This window comes from Carya illinoinensis, chromosome 6, assembly GCF_018687715.1.
Source record: "Carya illinoinensis cultivar Pawnee chromosome 6, C.illinoinensisPawnee_v1, whole genome shotgun sequence".
Lineage (NCBI taxonomy): Eukaryota > Viridiplantae > Streptophyta > Magnoliopsida > Fagales > Juglandaceae > Carya > Carya illinoinensis.
Window position 1 is genome coordinate 27,474,219 of NC_056757.1, and position 18,928 is coordinate 27,493,146.

An 18,928-nucleotide genomic window follows, 5' to 3' on the forward strand; every position below is an offset into this window, starting at 1 on the left:
ATGCATATATATTGAATATACTATATATATATTATTTAGTTTAGCACTTAAGACTTCTTAAGCCATTAAATTATAATTTATACAATAGTTAATCGGTATGACTTAATAATTTAATATAGGAGATGTTATTATGTAACGTATGTAATATGAGCCACATACCATGATGCTAATACACACACACACACACACACACACACACACACATATATATATGTACATATAGTTATATATCTATATATATAGATATATGTAACTAGTTAACATTTGTTCATGACAATTATAAATTATATGTTTACATAAATTAAAAATTAGTTATATGTTATAATTATATCTTGTATAAAATGTTTATGACATAGTTTATAGCCGGTAGTTAAATATTATTAACTCTATCTAGGATATATTTAATAAGTTTAGTTATATAATTATTTTTTCTTAAATTATTAACTCATAATATATTTTAAAAAATTATATTATTTATTATATTATTATAATATACTTTCCTTTATGCTTAATTGTTATATAAGGCAATTGAAATGTTGGATTTCCAATGTCATGCGCTCTTTTTTTTTTTTTTTAATAGAACATATAAACTTTATTCAACTCAAATAATCCAATGGATGAATACATGAGGGAATGTCCCCCAAAATAATACTCTCCTCAGAGAGTTTAATTGCATCCTTGGCTAAGACATGAACCAAATTATTACAAACTCATGACACATGTACTACTGACCACCTATCAAAATGAAGCAATAAGGTTTTGACATCTGATAAGATCATTCCTGCTGAAGTCCCTTTCTGGTTTGGGTTATTAAGATCCTCTACAACCTGTTGTGCATCACCCTAAAAAATAACATGTTTAATACCCAACTGTTGACACAAAATAACTGCTTTCAATACTCCATAAGATTCTGCTAGATGAGCATCAGGAAAAAAAATTTTTGGTGAACTCAGAGAAGCCACCATTCTGCCCTCCCAATCCCTAATCACAACACCAGCACCTATCTTGCTTCTTCCTCTATCAACAGCCGCATCCCAGTTGGCTTTGAATGTATTCAATGGTGGAGGACTCCATCTAGGAATAATGTGACTAGTTTCTACCTAAACAGCTTCACAGGTTTCATTAGCTTTCTTGAAATCTGATACAGCAGTTCTGGCTACCTCAACTGCCTTCCCTGGATCCCAAAATTTGTTTTCAAAAACTAAGCTATTTCTCTCTTCCAAATCTGGTAAACTATTGCAGCAAACTCATCAAGCTCCTCATTTTCTAGAACAGAAATTAAGTGAATCCACAGCTCCTTTAACATACTTTCCATAACTGCACCTTTCTGCAATTTCCTAAGACTTATATCCTACACATCTTGAACTGAGCTACACGACCACAAAGCATGCATGACAGACTCTGGCTCCTGTTGAAAAACTGGACACAGAGGAGAGTCCACTATCCTTTTCATGAGAAGATTAAGTTTTGTGGCCAATGACTCATGACAGGCCCTCCAAAGTAGCATTCTATTGGCATTAGTGACTCCTAGTTTCCAAATATGAGACCAGGTTTTGTTCTTTTGGACAACATATGAAGACTGACCCTGATCCTTTGTCTCCATCGTACCTAATAAATGATAGGCACTTCTTACAGAAAATTTCCCATCACTAGTGCATCGCCAAGTCATTAAATCACTTGCATTAGTAATGCTCAAGGGTATTCGACTTATAACTGCAACCTCTTCTGGATCAAAAACTTCCTGCAATAAGGTCACTTCCATTCACCTCCTTGCTGGTCAGTTAGACAACTAACTTTAGAATTTTCATCCAGGACCTTTCTTGAAGATTGGACTTTATATGAAGTTGGTCTTGGAACCCATCTATCATGCCATATTCTAACTGAGTCAACATTTCCAATATACCAGAATATTCCTTTCCTTAAAACCTCTCTACCTGCAATGAAACTCCTCCATAAGTAAGAAGGATTGCTGCCCACTTTTGCCTTCATAAACTCTGCTATGTGAAAATATTTTGCCTTCAAAACTCTAGCAGCTAGTGAGTCTAGACGTTTCATGAGCCTCCACTCTTGCTTAGCTAGGAGGGCAACATTGAACTTCTCAAAGTCTCTGTAACAAAGACCTCCATCTTCTTTTGATATACCTAGAGTTTTCCAAGAGATCCATTTTACTTTAGATTTGTGCCCTTTCATCCCCCACCAGAATTTCTGCATTAATGAATTAATAGCAGTCAAAATTATTTTGGGAAGTTTGAATATGCTCATACAGTAGGTTGGAATAGCTTGCACAACAGATTTCAACAAAACCTCCTTGCTTGCCTGAGATAAGAACCTCACTGTCTAGTTTTACATTTTTGCCCTTATGCTATCCAAGATAGGTTTAAAGGCATTTAATTTTTATTTTCCCACATAGGCTGGAAGTCCTAGATATTTTTCAAAGGACTTTGCTTCCACCAGGCCTGCAGCTGCCAATATAGCATCCTTTGCTTCAATCCTTATGTTACAACTAAAATAAATAGTTGTTTTGTCCATATTAAGCCTTTGTCCAGAAGCATTTTCATAAGCTTTGAGAATACCACAGAGCCTGCTCCACTCCAATGCATTGGCTTTACAAAAAAGCAAACTATCATCTGCAAAAAAGAGGTTATTAACTAATAAACTTCCTCTAGCAAAAGGAAAGCTTGCAATAAAACCCTTCATTTCAACTTGGTCTAGCATCTTTCCAAGCACCTCAGAACAAAGAATAAATAGGTATGGGGATAAGGGATCCCCTTGTCTTAGACCCCTCATAGGATTAAATCTTGGCTGAGGTCTTCCATTAAGCAAAATGGAATAATTAACAGTGCTTACACACTACATGACCAAGGCAGTCCATTCCTCACTGAAACCCAATTTTAGTAAAATAGCTTCCAAAAAAGCCCACTCAATCTTGTCATAGGCCTTACTCATATCTAGTTTTAAGGCCATATACCCTTCCTTCTTACCCCTCATCCTATTTTTTAAGGCCATATGTCATGCGCTCTTATCCCTTATTTAATTGGATTTACTATGTCAAATTTTTCTCTTCTTCTTCTTCTTCTTCTTTTAATTTTTTTTTTTTTTCTAAATGTAAATAACTGTTTTTCTTTTGTGGTTTTCTTTGAAGGCCCTTTTGTATATTTCTAAATTACTAGCATTAGCTCGTTTATTGATTCTTTAAATTGCAAATGGATACAATGCAAAAAAATTAAGTTATCTTACATGCATTTTTTATTTCTCTAATACTTTATTTTATTAATTTATATAAATTAAAATTTAAAAAAACAAAAAAAACAAAACTCGAGTCGAGCCGACTTGGTTCGAGCTCCTTTTTGTGTTGAAGATCAAGCTTGAGCTCGAGCTTGATCTGGAAGCTTGAATTATTGAGCCGAGCTTGAGTAGAAAAAAAATAAATTTTTAGTTGAGTCGAGGTTGACAATTCAAAAATCAACTCGGCTCGATTACAACCTTAGATGCATCATCTCACACTGTAATTGTAAGAGGCTTTTAGTGTGAGATATCGAAAGATGTCATTGCCGAACTACTTAGGATTCGTTGCGTATCTGAGGCATCGACTATAGTGGATGTTCAAGTTGATGATGCACTAGATGTAGGTACATTTGCATCATCTACTAGACATTGGCATGCAGATTGGTTGAAGGGTGAGGGGATTGGTTAGCCTTAGGATGACGACCACTATGAGGATTCTTCATTCTCACTAAGAGATACTACACACCATTCAATAAGAAGAGCACGTTCTCCCAAATGTTGATGCTACTATTTTTCCATATGTTGTATCTCATAATTGCAACAAACATAGATCCTGTGGCACATAAGGCCACATTCAGTTAAACTCGCATATAGTTTCTTCTACGAGTGGCACGTGGAGAACCTATCGACTTGTCATTGTGCATATTTGAGAGCATCTGTTATGAGACAAGCATCATCTCCACTAACAGCCTACCATATGGGATAATTATTACTCGGCTATTACTATAGCAGAGAGTGGCACCCCAAGCATAGGAGTGGTTGACTGAGCAGATAAACTCCCTAGACGTGACCTCACATTGTTGGAGCATTGGACAAGGAAAGAGGCGTGCTTGCTGTGAGCTTGGCCTACACCAGATGCAATGATTTGTAGGGGATGTGTACCCTGCTTGGCTCGATGCAATGGTCTTGATTATTATTGCGCACATCGACTAACAAAGCGCGTCATTATAGCAGAGTGTCACTGAGGTTGGCCATCGCTTAGATATCCTAAACGAAAAGGTCAACACATTGACTAAGGAATTTCATGCATTTGTAAACAACTCGTTCTGGGCTTTGCTACACTTTTATCGTATTTTGTATTTTTATTTTAATATATTTTTTCTATACTTTATGTAAGAAACAATATCATTTAATATATATAGTGTTTTTGTATTTCAGTTCCCAATCTTTTTTAATTTGGAATTCCATATTTAATTTTAAATCAATTCACTTTCAAACTTTAATGAAGATCATTCGAACATAAACTAAATCGTTTAAACTATAAGACAAAATGCTCGAACAAATAATCTACACATTCTAACGTTCGAACGAATAACTTACAAGTTTGCACGTAAGTGGGCTTAATGTTTAAACATACATGAATCGTTCGAACGTAATATTTTATATGTTTGCACATATTCATTTAAAAAGGACATCTTCTGAGTTACGTTTGAACGAATTAACACTATTTTAAGTCAACTATATAAACATTTCTCGTCCAATGACGGTTTCCTTCAACAGTCACAGAAAATAATTTTTGGTGACTATTTCAGTACTGTCACAAATTCAAAACCGTCACAAAAACTCAATTGTGTTGTAATGAGTATTGATGCGACTTCTTGATCAATATATATCTATTCTAATTAATTTGTAGTACTGTTTTTTTTTTTTTAATCTTTTTCCAAAAGTACTCTAGATGTGATCATGGCCGGTGAGCACATGCAATAGCATATGTACCCCTTCAAGAGAAAGATTGCCGGTGTTCTCTTACAATAAAGAGAAAGATTGTGCATACCCTTTTACTTTGTATATTTTTAAAGTAATTTCCTTCGTAATTCATCCGATAATATATATATATATATATATATATATATAAAAGGTCACGATAGTATATATCCTGCTGCATGTATCTCCTTAGTTTGTCGTTCTTAATTCTATGGCATGCATGAGTTATTTATTTATTTAGTTTTTAGTTTTATAGGCCTAGCTGTCGGCATGACTTTTGTTACAAGTCATTGAACAATTATATATATATGGTACTGATGTTTTGTGTGAAGCAAAAGAACCAAGTATATATATACGAGACATGGTATTGAGTACAAGTCACATAATTAACTTGAAGATGCCCATACTCGTACAAAAGTCGCGAACGACTTATTGTCACCGGCCTAGCCCCCTTCATGATCTTAGTTTCATGCCTACCTCCTATATACCTAGCATTTCTATACATATATACACATACATATATTCGATCCATATATATTATAGTATTTTTTTTTATACATTTGAGGAAAGGGTTTCGAACTCCAGACTTTTATTTTAGAGACTGAAGGTATTTAATTAATATTGATACCAATACTGAACATGCAATTATGTTCACAACGATATTAATGGAGATGATCACTCTATGTATTTGCAACACTAGCCATCAATGGTAGGGCGAGTATATATATATGCAAGCATGCATGCGAGTAATCATCATGAATTTATTTTATCTTTTGCTTTTAAATTGAGTACATAATTAAATTTTCAATTATGTATATTTATTTTTAATTAATTGAGAAGTGAATATTTGAAATTCAAGTTGGCCTCTAACACGTAGTAATTATTAGATAGGCTGGTTTAATATAGAAATGTAATTCATCATTCTTTCATCATCCGTTAGTATGATATTATTAAATAATTAAAATTTTATTTTTTATTTTTTACTTATTCATCAATTGCCAAATAAGATAGCGGAAGGATAATAATTAAAATGATTATAAATAATATTTTTTTAACTACTTTAATATGTGAGTAATGTTATACATAATTATAAAATACGTAAGCACTGTATAATTATTTTAAAAAAGAATAAAATTTATTATTAAAATTTATTTTTTTCATATAAATTTAATATTTATTTATCCTTTTTAAAATAATTATACGATAGTTAGATATTTATAAAATTATAACTGTAAGTGCATTTCTTTTAATACGTAAAAGGCTTTGTTGTTTTGTCAAGAACGCCATTAATATTGTATATTGATCTCAGTGTAAGCCCACTCTGAGACAACATAATTTCAATTGGCCCAAAGTATTGAGTGGATAAACGATCGCGTTTCTTTTGACCCAAGAAGGCGAAGCTTCGCTGGTTTACTTACACAACTTTTCATCGAATGTATGGTTATTGTATACCATAAAATCAATCACTTACCACGGTTACTTACGATGTTTTGGAATAAAATGATATAAGAAATTTGTGAATAATAAAAAATAATTTGAGTTATGATGTTTTATAAAGTTTTAAAAAATGAAAAATAAAAAATTGAAGAAAATATTGTAAAGTTAAAATATTGTTATAATATAATTTTTTAATTTTAATTTTATTTTAAGATTTGAAAAAATTCAATTATTTTTTATGTTTTGTTTGAAAGTTTAAAAAATTGTAATGATTAGATGAAAAAATTAAAAATTAAAAATTAAAAAGTGTATATTTAAATGGTATTTGAATATTGAAATGTGATTATATAAAATAAGATGAGAAAAGATGAGATAAATATAAAAACATCTCAATATCCAAACAACCTAAATAGGCTTCAACACAAATGAGATTTGCCCCCTTCAATTCTCCAAAGGAAATTAATCGTAATGTCTGAGATACTTCTCCCCTGTCAATCTAAACAAAGGAATGTCAGATACTTCTCCACTGGCAAGCTTAGCCAAACGAAAAACATGTGAGCTCTTAGTTCTGGTTTGGTTATAAAGTTCAAACCATCTCATCTGATATAATCATTATAATTTTTTCAAATTTTTATACAAAATATAATAAACAAGTCAATTTTTTCAAATTTTAAAATAAAAATTATATTATAATAATATTTTATTCAAATTTTAACTTTTACCTCATTTTATCTCATCTCATATGAGTAATCAAACGATGTATTTCAAGATGGGCAGCACAGTTTGCACCCCATAAACCTTTCAACTGTGATTATTTACAAAAATGTAGGAAGAAAATTTGCAACTGTTCAAAAAATACTTTTTATTTTTATTTTTATTTTTCCTTTTGGTAAAAAAAATATAGGATTGAATAATATAAGAAGTGATGGGAAGAGACGTGGCTTACTCTCTTTTTCTCTCTAACAGAAATTTCTACTAAGGCCAGTTTCTCACCCCTTCACTAGGTGAAGGGGGTTCGGAACTTTGGCTCCATCCACCTCCTCCCTTAGCCAGCCTCATTGGCTTTTCCCATTTGTCTATTTTTCTTAATTTTTCTCTCCGTAGCGCCGATTCTCACTAATCTCCTTATTTTTGGCAACATCCAACCAATACGCACTGCCTTTTCATTGTCTACGGTGGCTGATCTTCATGCTTGAGAAAGAAAATCGTGATTCCACTTAGAGCATGGCCCTTGCTATGCACATTTTCCACCCACAGTAGCGTCTTGGCACTGCTTTTGAGCCCACGAGTGACCCTGCTGGCTTTAGAGGCCTCAGATCCTTCGGATCTGCCCATCCGTTCACCTCCTTAGGTGGCGTGTGTCTTGCATGCGCCACTACTACTTGTGTTGCCCTTTACCCTTGACTCGACTTAAAGTCCGACTACTATCCTATGTTACCGCTTTTCCTAACCCACGATCTTGCAAGGTGAATCATGAATCTTTCTAAAAATCATCTCAAGATAACAAGTGACAGTATACCCGCCATCTTCATCACTTCGAGTAGAGGTTCCACCACCCCCCCAACGATAGTTGCATTGTTTGCATTTATACGCACACATTTTTTTCGTCTTTTTATAAGACGGCATCATATTGTAGGACATGAGTGGGGATCAAAAAATTGGTTCCAAATAAACTTGATTTTTTTCTTTTTTCAATCACTTTGCATGTTTTGGGGCATTTGTTGGGGAACTCCACCTCATCTTCACGTATAATCTTTTTAATTTAATGAAGTTAAGCTTGCTTAGGAGAAAAAAAAAAAAAAAAAAGGAAAAAAAGAAAGAAAGAAAAGAAGTAATGGGAATTGGGGAAATAGCTAAGGGAGTTGGGAGTATCTGATCCTTGCATTTTTAGGACAAACCAAACTATCCTATCTCATATTATATAATCATTACAACTTTCTTAAATTCCTACATATATAAAATGTAATAAACAATTTAATTTTTTTCAAATCCAAAAACAAAACTAATATTATAACTATTTTTATTCAACTTTTAATAAAATATCTCATCTCATCTCATTTCTTGTTCACGAACAAGAAAGCAATGAGGGATGCGTGTGGGTGGGGTTGGGTTGGCCCAAGTTAGACTTCTCTCCAAGCTAAACTCGATCTAGTAGTCTTCCTCTTACAAATTGTTAATATTACCTCCAATTTTATAATCGAGAGGACTTTATCAAGATTGACTAAACAAGATGATGACTCTCACCAAACACCAAAAGCCAACACAAGAAATCCCACAGATGAAGCTGATCTACAAATGCCCCAAAACTGCATGGCAGCTATGCATTAGAGACAGAGACGACAATGGAGAAACAAAATGAGGTTGTGGTGTTTGGGACATGGTCCAGCGGCTACTGCAAGAGAGTTGAGATAGCCCTTGCACTCAAGGGCATACCTTACGAGTACAAAGAGGAAGATCTGACAAATAAGAGTGAGTCGCTTTTGTACTACAATCCTGTTCACAAGAAGGTACCTGTTCTTGTTCATAATGGGAAATCCATTGCCGAGTCACTTGTTATTCTCGAGTACATCGATGATTGCTGGAAACACGCACCAAAACTACTGCCAGAGGATCCTTACCTGAGGGCCAAACTTCGCTTTTGGGCCAACTTCTATGATCAGAACGTGGGTATATCATAACAAGAGAAACGTTGTTTTTTATCTTAAATTTTACTATTTCCAATTATACTGATGTATAGATATGACAGATTTTAATTGGCTTTGTATTTAAACAATTAACTTATTAAACTACTTTAAATATGTCATATCACCATGTATGACCAAAGATAATAAAATACCATGTATGACCAAAGATAATAAAATCTAAGACGAAGAATATAGTATTACTCTAGCTTAAGATATTTATTTGTCCAAATTTATGATCTCCATCCATTTGTCCTAATGACTTTCTTATATTTAGCAGTTTATGGCAAGTACCACACAGATCATCATGTCAAGAGGCGAAGAGAGAGAACGAGCAGTCAAAGATTTCGGCGAGGTGCTTAAGGTGTTTGAGGATGGAGTCAAAAAGGATTTTCCTGCAGAATTTCCTTGTTTTGACGGCAAGAACTTGGGGTTTCTCGATATTGTTGTGGGCACGATTGCTTGCAACTACGAAGCTTTTCATGAAGCGTGGTAGCAGTGATTTTCAGCCCTGAAACGAGCCCAACATTTTGGTCGTGGCTAACTGCTCTGAAGAACCACCCATTGATGAAAGAGATGCTCCCACCTCATGACAAGTTGGTTGCCAAGATGAGACAAAAGTATTTCCAGTCTGCTTGAGTTTGATCCTTGTGCTGCCTTTCAGAAATCTTATTGAATAAACCAAGATTTGTGTTCTTTGGTACCATTGACTAATTGCCTATAAATAAAGTCGTTTCGATTGGCATCCTTTACCTTTTTTTTTTATTTAGAAAAAAATGGAGTGTGTATTAGATGCTAAATGAGTAATGTTAAATATAAGTCCGTTTGATATATTTTAGTATTTTATCTCATTTCATCATTACATTTTTTTTAAAATTTTTATATAAAATATTATAAAAAATTCATTTTTTTCAATTTTAAAACAATAATATTATTAATAAAAGAATATTTTTTTCAATTTTCAACTTTCATCTCATCTGAACTTATTATCCAAACCATACCATAGTTTTAGAGTGTGCAACTCTTGCACTCTCTTTGAAATAAAATGGGGTCCACTATTAAAAAAATAATTTTTCTATATAAGTCATAGATTTATTCATTTTTTTTAAAGGTATGCATGCATACCTCAAGACTATAATTATTATTTCTCAAGTAATGTTATATACAATTATGGAATGTGCAATCCAAACATACTCCCTTTGAAAAAAAAAAAGGAGGGTTGGGGGTCACCATTAAAAAATAATTTGATACATGCCTAGCATTTCTATATATATACATACATACATATATATATTTGATCCATATATATTATAGTATTTTTTTTTTTTATACATTTGAGGGAGAGGGTTTCGAACTCCAAACTTTTATTTTAGAGGCTGAAGGTATTTAATTAATATTGATGCCAATACTGAACATACAATTATGTTCACAACGATATTAATAGAGATGATCACTCTATGTATTTGCAACACTAGCCATTAGGGTTGTGCAAAAAAATCACAGATCCGGTCCGTCTGAATGGCTCGACCCTACGACCTGAATGCTAAATACGGTTTAAACTAATGTTCAGGTCGAACCCGTGAAATACCGGTTTCAACCCAAGCAACCCGCCTAAAGTCATTTCTACGAGGAAGAGATCAAAGATGGTGGCCTCAACACTTTTTAACAATTTTTTTCTCTGATTTCACACAAAGAAACGTCTAATGATTTCCTTCAGAAGCTCAGCCTCAAAACTTTTTAATGATTTTTTTCTTTGATTTCGCACAAAAAAGCGTGGGTTCTGATGATTTCGTTCAAAAGCTCAACCTCAACACTTTTTAACGATTTTTTTCTCTGATTTCGCACAAAGAAGCATGGGTTCTGATGATTTCCTTCAGAAGCTCAGCCTCAACACTTTTTAATGATTTTTTTTCTTTGATTTCGCACAAAGAAGCGTGGGTTCTGATTTTTAACGATTTTCATTTCTGTTTCTCTAACCATTTTGCTGATTCTCTGGTTACAGGCTCGCACGGGACTTTCTGTACATGCGCAATACCTTAAAATCAAGCACAAATCCAAATGACGATAACACATACTGAAATGCAACGATCAGCAATTGCTGATAGCACGCCGGCCAAGGTATTCTATACAGACTTTTCAGGAAATGTTTGCAAAAGAGTTCCCTACAATTGGCAGCAAGTCGCGAGGTCCATTTCCTTGGATTATGATGCCAGGCACCTCACAACCCAATTGCAGCTTCAGAGTCGGACAAATCCAAAATGTAATACTAACCTAACGTATGCCCATCACCGTAGAAGCAAATGGTCGTAGCCGCCACTGAAGAAGAGAAACAACATCTGATGCTTGATGGGCATGGGAAGTCAGGTTGACCACCCGACCCGAAATGGTCGGAGCTGAATTGATGTTTCTTGTTGACGGGTTGGGTCGGATCGGGTCCAAACCCAGTACGGGTTGATCGGGTTGCAGCCCTAGACTAGCCATCAATGGTAGGGCGAGTATATATGCAATCATGCATGCAAGTAATCATCATGTATTTATTTTATTTTTTGCTTTTGTACATAATTACATTTTCAATTATATATATTTATTTTTAATTAATTGAGAAGTGAATATTTGAAATTCAAGTTGGCCTCTAACATGTAGTAATTATTAGATAGGCTGGTTTAATATAGAAACGTAATTCAACATTCTTTCATCATCCGTTAGTATGATGTTATTAAATAATTAAAAAAAATTATTTTTATTTTTTACTTATTCATCAATTGCTAAATAAGATAGCAAAAGAATAATAATTAAAATGATTATAAATAATATTTTTTAACTACTTTAATACGTAAATAATGTTATATATAGTTGTAGAGTATGCAAGTATCGGGTAATTATTTTGAAAAAAAAAATAAAATCTGTTATTAAAAAAATAAATTTTTTTATATAAATTTTATATTTATTTATTTTTTTAAAAATAATTGTATGATAGTTACATATTTATAACTACAATTGTCATTTCTTTTAATACGAAAAAGGCTTTGTTGTTTTGTCAAGAAGGCCATTAATATTGTATATTGATCTCGGTGTAAGCCCACTCTGAGACAACTTAATTTCAGTTGGCCCAAAGTAATGAGTGGATAAACGATCGCTTTCACCTTTCTTTTGACCCAAGAAAGCGAAGTGACCAGTGTAAAATTGTAAGTGCACAGTATCATAGTTTTATAATAAAGTGATAAGAAGAGTATCATCCTCAAGGATTAGTACCTTACTTTTGCCAAATATCAAAATTATACTAATCTCGATTTTATCTAGATGAATCACTAAAATTTTTGTAGTTGCAAATTAAACTAAGATCAACTCAAAGAGTAATACGCAATTGAAATAAAACTGAGGTTCGAAAATCAAATTAATGAGAAAGAAAACTTCTAGGAAATCGATTTTACCTAATTCTTCACTATACTTTTCTCATCCAGCTAATTTAATTTAATTCTTTTTGTTCATTAGCAAATATCTAATTCATCCAACAGTCTCTTTCGATAGTCAATTGGAAATTATTCTTGTTTATCAATTTGCACAAGAATATGCAAATTAAATAATTAAGAAAGTAATAAGACCAATGATTTAATTACTACATAGGTTCATACAAATCTTTCGATCTCTATACTTACCTATGCTGAAATATTCAAGATCTACCCTATGATTCCCTCTTTCGATAGCAAATCACAAGATTAAATATCATCTAATCAATGGCCAGTTAATTAGAATCAATAAACTCAGAATAAATCAGATAAACAAAGAGAGAATTGCCTTCAATTAGTATAGACAATCAAGCATAGTTCGAAACTAGGTTACATCGTTTTCTTAGAATAAATAAAATTTAGCTCATGAAATGAAATTCAACATAAACGAATTCACCATAATTGTTATGAGAATATTAGAAGAAAATAAACGCTGAAAAATATTCCTCGCAGCCGCAACTCGTCTTCAAAAACTCAAGGAAATTATTCAATGCTTTTCTCCCGTCTGTGCTCGTGTATGATTCCAACGTACGTACAATATATGGAATTTCCTCTACAAAACAGATGATTTTAATCCTTCTAACTGTCTTTTTCTATCCCAAAAAATGTTCTACAGTCTAAAGGTACGGTCATAGTGTGAAAAATCACTTTTATATAGTGTGACGGTAGAAGACCCTAGATCTGTCAAAATACGATGTTCGCTCGAGCGGGGTGTCGAACGCACATTGAGCGTTCGACTCTGCCTGATTTCGCTCGAGCGGCCAATGTCTCCGCTCGAGCGATCTTTGTTTTCCAGCAACCTGCTCGAGCTCACTGTCGAGCGGCAGTCGAGCGTTTGAATCTGTCTGAATTCGCTCGAGCGGACAAAAGCCTTTGCTCGATCGATCTTGTAAAATCTGCAATACGAAATTTTGCAAGTCATCACGAAACTTTGCTAGTTTACTTACAGACCTTTTCATCGAATGTTTAGTTATTGTATACTATAAAATCCATTATGTACCCTCGGTTACTTGGGATGTTTTGGAATAAAATGATATAAGAAATTTGTGAATAATAAAAAAATAATTTGAGTTGTAATGTTTTATGAAGTTTTGAAAAAGGAAAGATAAAAAATTGAAGAAAAATATTATAAAGTTAAAATATTGTTATAATATAATTTTTTAATTTTAATTTTATTTTAAGATTTTTAATTTTTAATTATTTTTTATGTTTTGTTTGAAAGTTTAAAAAAATAATAATGATTAGGTAATGATTAGATAAAAAAATTAAAAATTAAAAATTAAAAAGTATATGTTTAAATTGTATTTGAATATTGAAATGTGATTATATAAAATACGATGAGAAGATATGAGATAAAGATAAAAACATCTCAATATCCAAACAATCTAAACAGGCTTCAACACACATGAGATTTTCCCCCTTCAATTCTCCAAAGAAAATTAATCGTAATGTCTAAGATACTTCTCCCCTATCAATCTAAACAAAGAACGTCAGATACTTCTCCTCTGTCAAGCTTAATTAACCAAACGAAAAATATGTGAGCTTTTAGTCCTTGTTTGGTTAAAAAGTTCAAACCATCTCATTTGATATAATCATTACAATTTTTTCAAACTTCCATATAAAATATAATAAAGAAATCAATCTTTTTAAATTTTAAAATAAAAATTATATTATAATATATTTTATTCAATTTTTAACTTTTACCTTATTTTATCTCATTTCATATGGGTAATCAAACGAGATATTTCAAGATGGGCAGCACAGTTTGCACCCCAGAAACCTTTCAATTGTGATTATTTACATTTGGAAGAGAATTTGCAATTGTTCAAAAAATACTTTTTATTTTTATTTTTCCTTTTGGTGAAAAATTACAAGATTAAATAATAGAAGAAGCAATGGGGAGATAAGTGGCCTCTCTCTCTCTCTCTCTCTCTCTCTCTCTCTCTCTCTCTCTCCAACAGACATTTCTAGTAATGTCGGTTTCCAGGGTTCTCACCCATTCACTGGGTGGAAGGGGTTCAGAGCTTCTACTTTGTCCACCTCTTCCCTTAGCCAGCTCTAATAGCTTTTCTGGTTTGATGCTTTCCTATTTGTCTATTTTTCCTAATTTTTTTCTTTAGTTTTCTCTCTATAGCGTCGACCCTCACCGATCTCCTACTTTCCGGCAACATCCGACCAACATGTGCCACCTTTTCAGCCTCTACGGTGGCCGATCTTCATGCTCGAGAAAGAAAATCGTGATTCCGCTCGAAGCGAGGCCCTTGCAGTGTGTGTTTTCCACGTGCAGCCGCATTCTGGCGTTGCTTTTGTGCCCATGCGCGGCCCTGCAGGCTTCAGACCCTTCACTAGTGGCTCGACTCAAACTTCGACTGTTATCCTATGTTACTACTTTCCCTAACTCGTGATCTCGTAAGAGGGATCGTTGACATTTCTAAAAATCATCTCAATACAACAAGTGAAAGTATGTCCGCCATCTTCACTGCTTCTAGCAGAGGTTCCACTACCCCCAGCGGTGGTTCCATTGTTTGCATTTATACGAATACTTCTTTTTTTTTTTTTGTCTTTTTATAAGACGACGTCCTATTGTATGAAATGGATATGGATTAAGAAATTGGTCCCAAATAAACTTTTCTTTTTTTTTCTTTTTTCCACCACTTTGCATGCTTTGGGGTGTTGTAGGGGAACCCCACCTATTTTTCATGTTTTATCTTTTTAATTTAATGCGGTTAAGCTTGCTTTAAAAAAATAATAATAAAAAAAAAAAAAAAAAAGGTGATGGGAACTGGGGAAACAGCTAAGGAGTTGGGAGTATCTATCCTTGCCTTTTTAGGATAAACAAAACTATCTCATTTTATTATATAATTATTATAATTTTTTAAAATTTTTACATAAAATATAATAAATAATTTAATTTTTTTCAAATTCTAAAACAAAACTAATATTAAAAAAATTTATATTATAATAATATTTTATTTAATTTTTAATAAAATTTCACATCTTTTCTCATCTAATCTAAACTATGTAATCAATGGACGTCTTAATTGGCAAGAGAAATTGGGGAAACGAGAGGTCAGCCTTTCCGAACGAGAAAGCGATGAAGGATGCGTGTGGGGTGGGTTGGGTTGGGTTGGCCCGAGTTAAACTTCTTCCCCAAGCTAAACTGATCTAGTAGTCTTCCTCTTACAAATTGTCCTCTTACAAATTGTTAATATTATTTCCAATTTTATAATCGAGAGGACTTTATGAACATTGACTAAACCAGATGATTACTCTCACCAAACACCAAAAGCCAACGCAAGAAATCCCACAGATGAAGCTGATCTATAAATGCCCCAAAACTGCATGGCAGCTATGCATTAGAGACAGAGACAACAATGGAGAAACAAAATGAGGTTGTGGTGTTTGGGACATGGGCCAGCGCCTACTGCACGAGAGTTGAGATAGCCCTTGCACTCAAGGGCATACCTTATGAGTACAAAGAGGAAGATCTGACAAATAAGAGTGAGTCGCTTTTGTACTACAATCCTGTTCACAAGAAGGTACCTGTTCTTGTTCATAATGGGAAATCCATTGCCGAGTCACTTGTTATTCTCGAGTACATCGATGATTGCTGGAAACACGCACCAAAACTACTGCCAGAGGATCCTTACCTGAGGGCCAAACTTCGCTTTTGGGCCAACTTCTATGATCAGAAGGTGGGTATATCATAACAAGAGAGACGTTTTTTATCTTAAATTTTACTATTTCCAATTATACTGATAGATATGACAGATTTTAATGGGCTTTCTATTTAAACAATTAACCTATTAAACCACTTGAAACATGTCATATCACCATGTATGACCAAAGATAATAAAATCTAAGACGAAGAATATAGTATTACTCTAGCTTAAGCTATTGATTTGTCCAAATTGGTGATCCCTCCCTCTACGTGTGGCTCTATGAATAAGCGCTAATGACTTTCTTATATTTAGCAGTTTATGGCAAGTGCCACACAGATCATCATGTCAAGAGGCGAAGAGAGAGAACGAGCGATCAAAGATTTCGGCGAGGTGCTTAAGGTGTTTGAGGATGGAGTCAAAAAGGATATTCCTGCAGAATTTCCTTGTTTTGACGGCAAGAACTTGGGGTTTCTCGATATTGTTGTGGGCACGATTGCTTGCAACTACGAAGCTTTTCATGAAGCGGTAGCAGTGATTTTCAGCCCTGAAACGAACCCAACATTTTGGTCGTGGGTAACTGCTCTGAAGAACCACCCATTGATGAAAGAGATGCTCCCACCTCATGACAAGTTGGTTGCCGTGATGAGACAAAAGTATTTCCAGTCTGCTTGAGTTTGATCCTTGTGCTGCCTTTCAGAAATCTTATTGAATGAGCCAAGATTTGTGTTCTTTGGTACTATCGACTAATGGCCTATAAATAATGTCGTTTCGATTGGCATCCTTACCTTTTTTTTTTATTTAGAAAAAAATGGTGTGTATTAGATGCTAAAAGAGTAATACTAAATATAAGTCGGATTGGTTACATTTTAGTGTTTTATCTCATTTCATTATTGTATTTTTTTAAAATTTTTATATAAAATATTATAAATAGTTAAATTTTTTTTCAAATTTTAAAACAATAATAATATTAATAAAAGAATATTTTTTCAACTTTTAATTTTCATTTCATCTGAACTTACTATCTACTATAGTTTTAGGGTGTGCAAGTCCTATACTTTCTTTGATATAAAATGGAGTTCACTATTAAAAAAATAATTTTTCTATGTAAATCAAAGATTTATTCATTTTTTTAAAAACAATGCGCGAAGGTATGCATATCATAAGATTATAATTATTATTTCTCAAGTAATGATATATGCAGTTCTGGAGTATGTAATCCACACATACTCCCTTTGAAAATATAGCCGGGGAGGGGGGTGTCACCATTAAAAATTAACTTTTTTCAAGATAATCCTAGATCTATCCATTTTTTTCAAATGGAATACACAGGAACTACACACATTCTAAGACTGTAGATATCATCTCTCTTATTTTTCGTACTAAAATGCCTCCATCTTATTTTTAATATTATAGGATTATTTAATTGATGTGATAGAGTCTTTAAGTTCTTTTATAATTAAGAATCATTACAGTTTGAATAATTATTTTATGACAAACACAATTGTTTTAACAACTTTATTTTAAATGGAATAAATTTATGTAAAATTTAAAACTCAAATCAAATGAGAAATTCAAAGAGGTTAGTGTTCATTTTATGAAATAACGCTACCATATTGATTGGTTACCTATGTTTTTTTTTTTTTTTTTTTTTTTTTTAAATAAGCATTTGGGTCTTCATTCATCACTAAAAAGGTCACTACAAGAAAACTGCTTATTTGCGACTATTTTCAGATAAAATTAGTTACAAATAATCTTTTGATGGCAATAAATTAATAACAAAAGTCTAATTTTCTTGTAGTGCATTGACATCATGGCAATATTTCTCCAACAGAAAACAACTTTAAACTACCTCACGCCTTGTAATGCAGACTTTGCAAGAAGATGAGCTGCCTTGTTTCGTTCCCTTGAAATAAATCTAAGAGACTACTGTTATTTTTCCCTTAATTGTTAAGATCATCTCAATTTATTTTAAACTAATTATTGATGAGTTTTACTATTTTTTTAACATTTTATAAAAAGTTAACTCATCTCAACCTCTTTCTTCATATCTTAACCTATTTCATACATTTAAATATACTAGTAGTTGGGCAACGTCCAAGGGACGTTCGTCCAGTGTATAGAAATATTATTTTTATTAAGGAAAAAATTTTGAATAATAATGTAATATTTTTAGAAAAAAAATATATAAATTCTAACATCAAATAGTAAGATAGACTTAAATCAGTTTTAAAGCATTTAGAATTTATAAAAAAAAAAAAAAAAAGAATCTTGAAACAAACATGTGCAGCATAGGAGATAAACTGTTAACAGTAAAGGAACGTGGATAGCACGTTTTCTTAATTTAATAAAGCGATTATTTTTAAAAAGTAACATAATTTTTATAAAGAAATAAAATACTAAGGTTTTTATAAGATATTATTATTTGATTTTAATGTTTCATAATGAATTTAAATTGATAAATAAATAATATTTTATTAGGATAATTGTATTCATAAATGTAGTTGGTAAATATATTTAAACTTAATTATTTTACATTTCTCTTTGTTTATATAAGGAATGAATAAAAATTTTAAATCACATAAATAAATTGATATATAAATTATAATTTATATAAAAGATCATATATATATAATAGAATATAGAATATATATTT

General features: G+C 32.6%; 1 protein-coding gene and 1 pseudogene across 1 annotated transcript; both read left to right on the forward strand.

Annotated features, from left to right (window-relative positions):
• The first annotated feature begins 8,746 nt into the window (after positions 1–8,746).
• Positions 8,747–9,854, forward strand: LOC122314111 (annotated as a pseudogene).
• A 6,010-nt stretch (positions 9,855–15,864) lies between these two features.
• LOC122314112 (glutathione S-transferase U10-like) lies at positions 15,865–17,144 on the forward strand. Its single transcript, XM_043129521.1, has 2 exons — positions 15,865–16,308; positions 16,591–17,144. The coding sequence occupies exons 1-2, from the start codon at positions 15,988–15,990 to the stop codon at positions 16,945–16,947; spliced, it is 678 nt and encodes a 225-aa protein (XP_042985455.1). The 5' UTR covers positions 15,865–15,987; the 3' UTR covers positions 16,948–17,144.
• Positions 17,145–18,928: the final 1,784 nt, after the last annotated feature.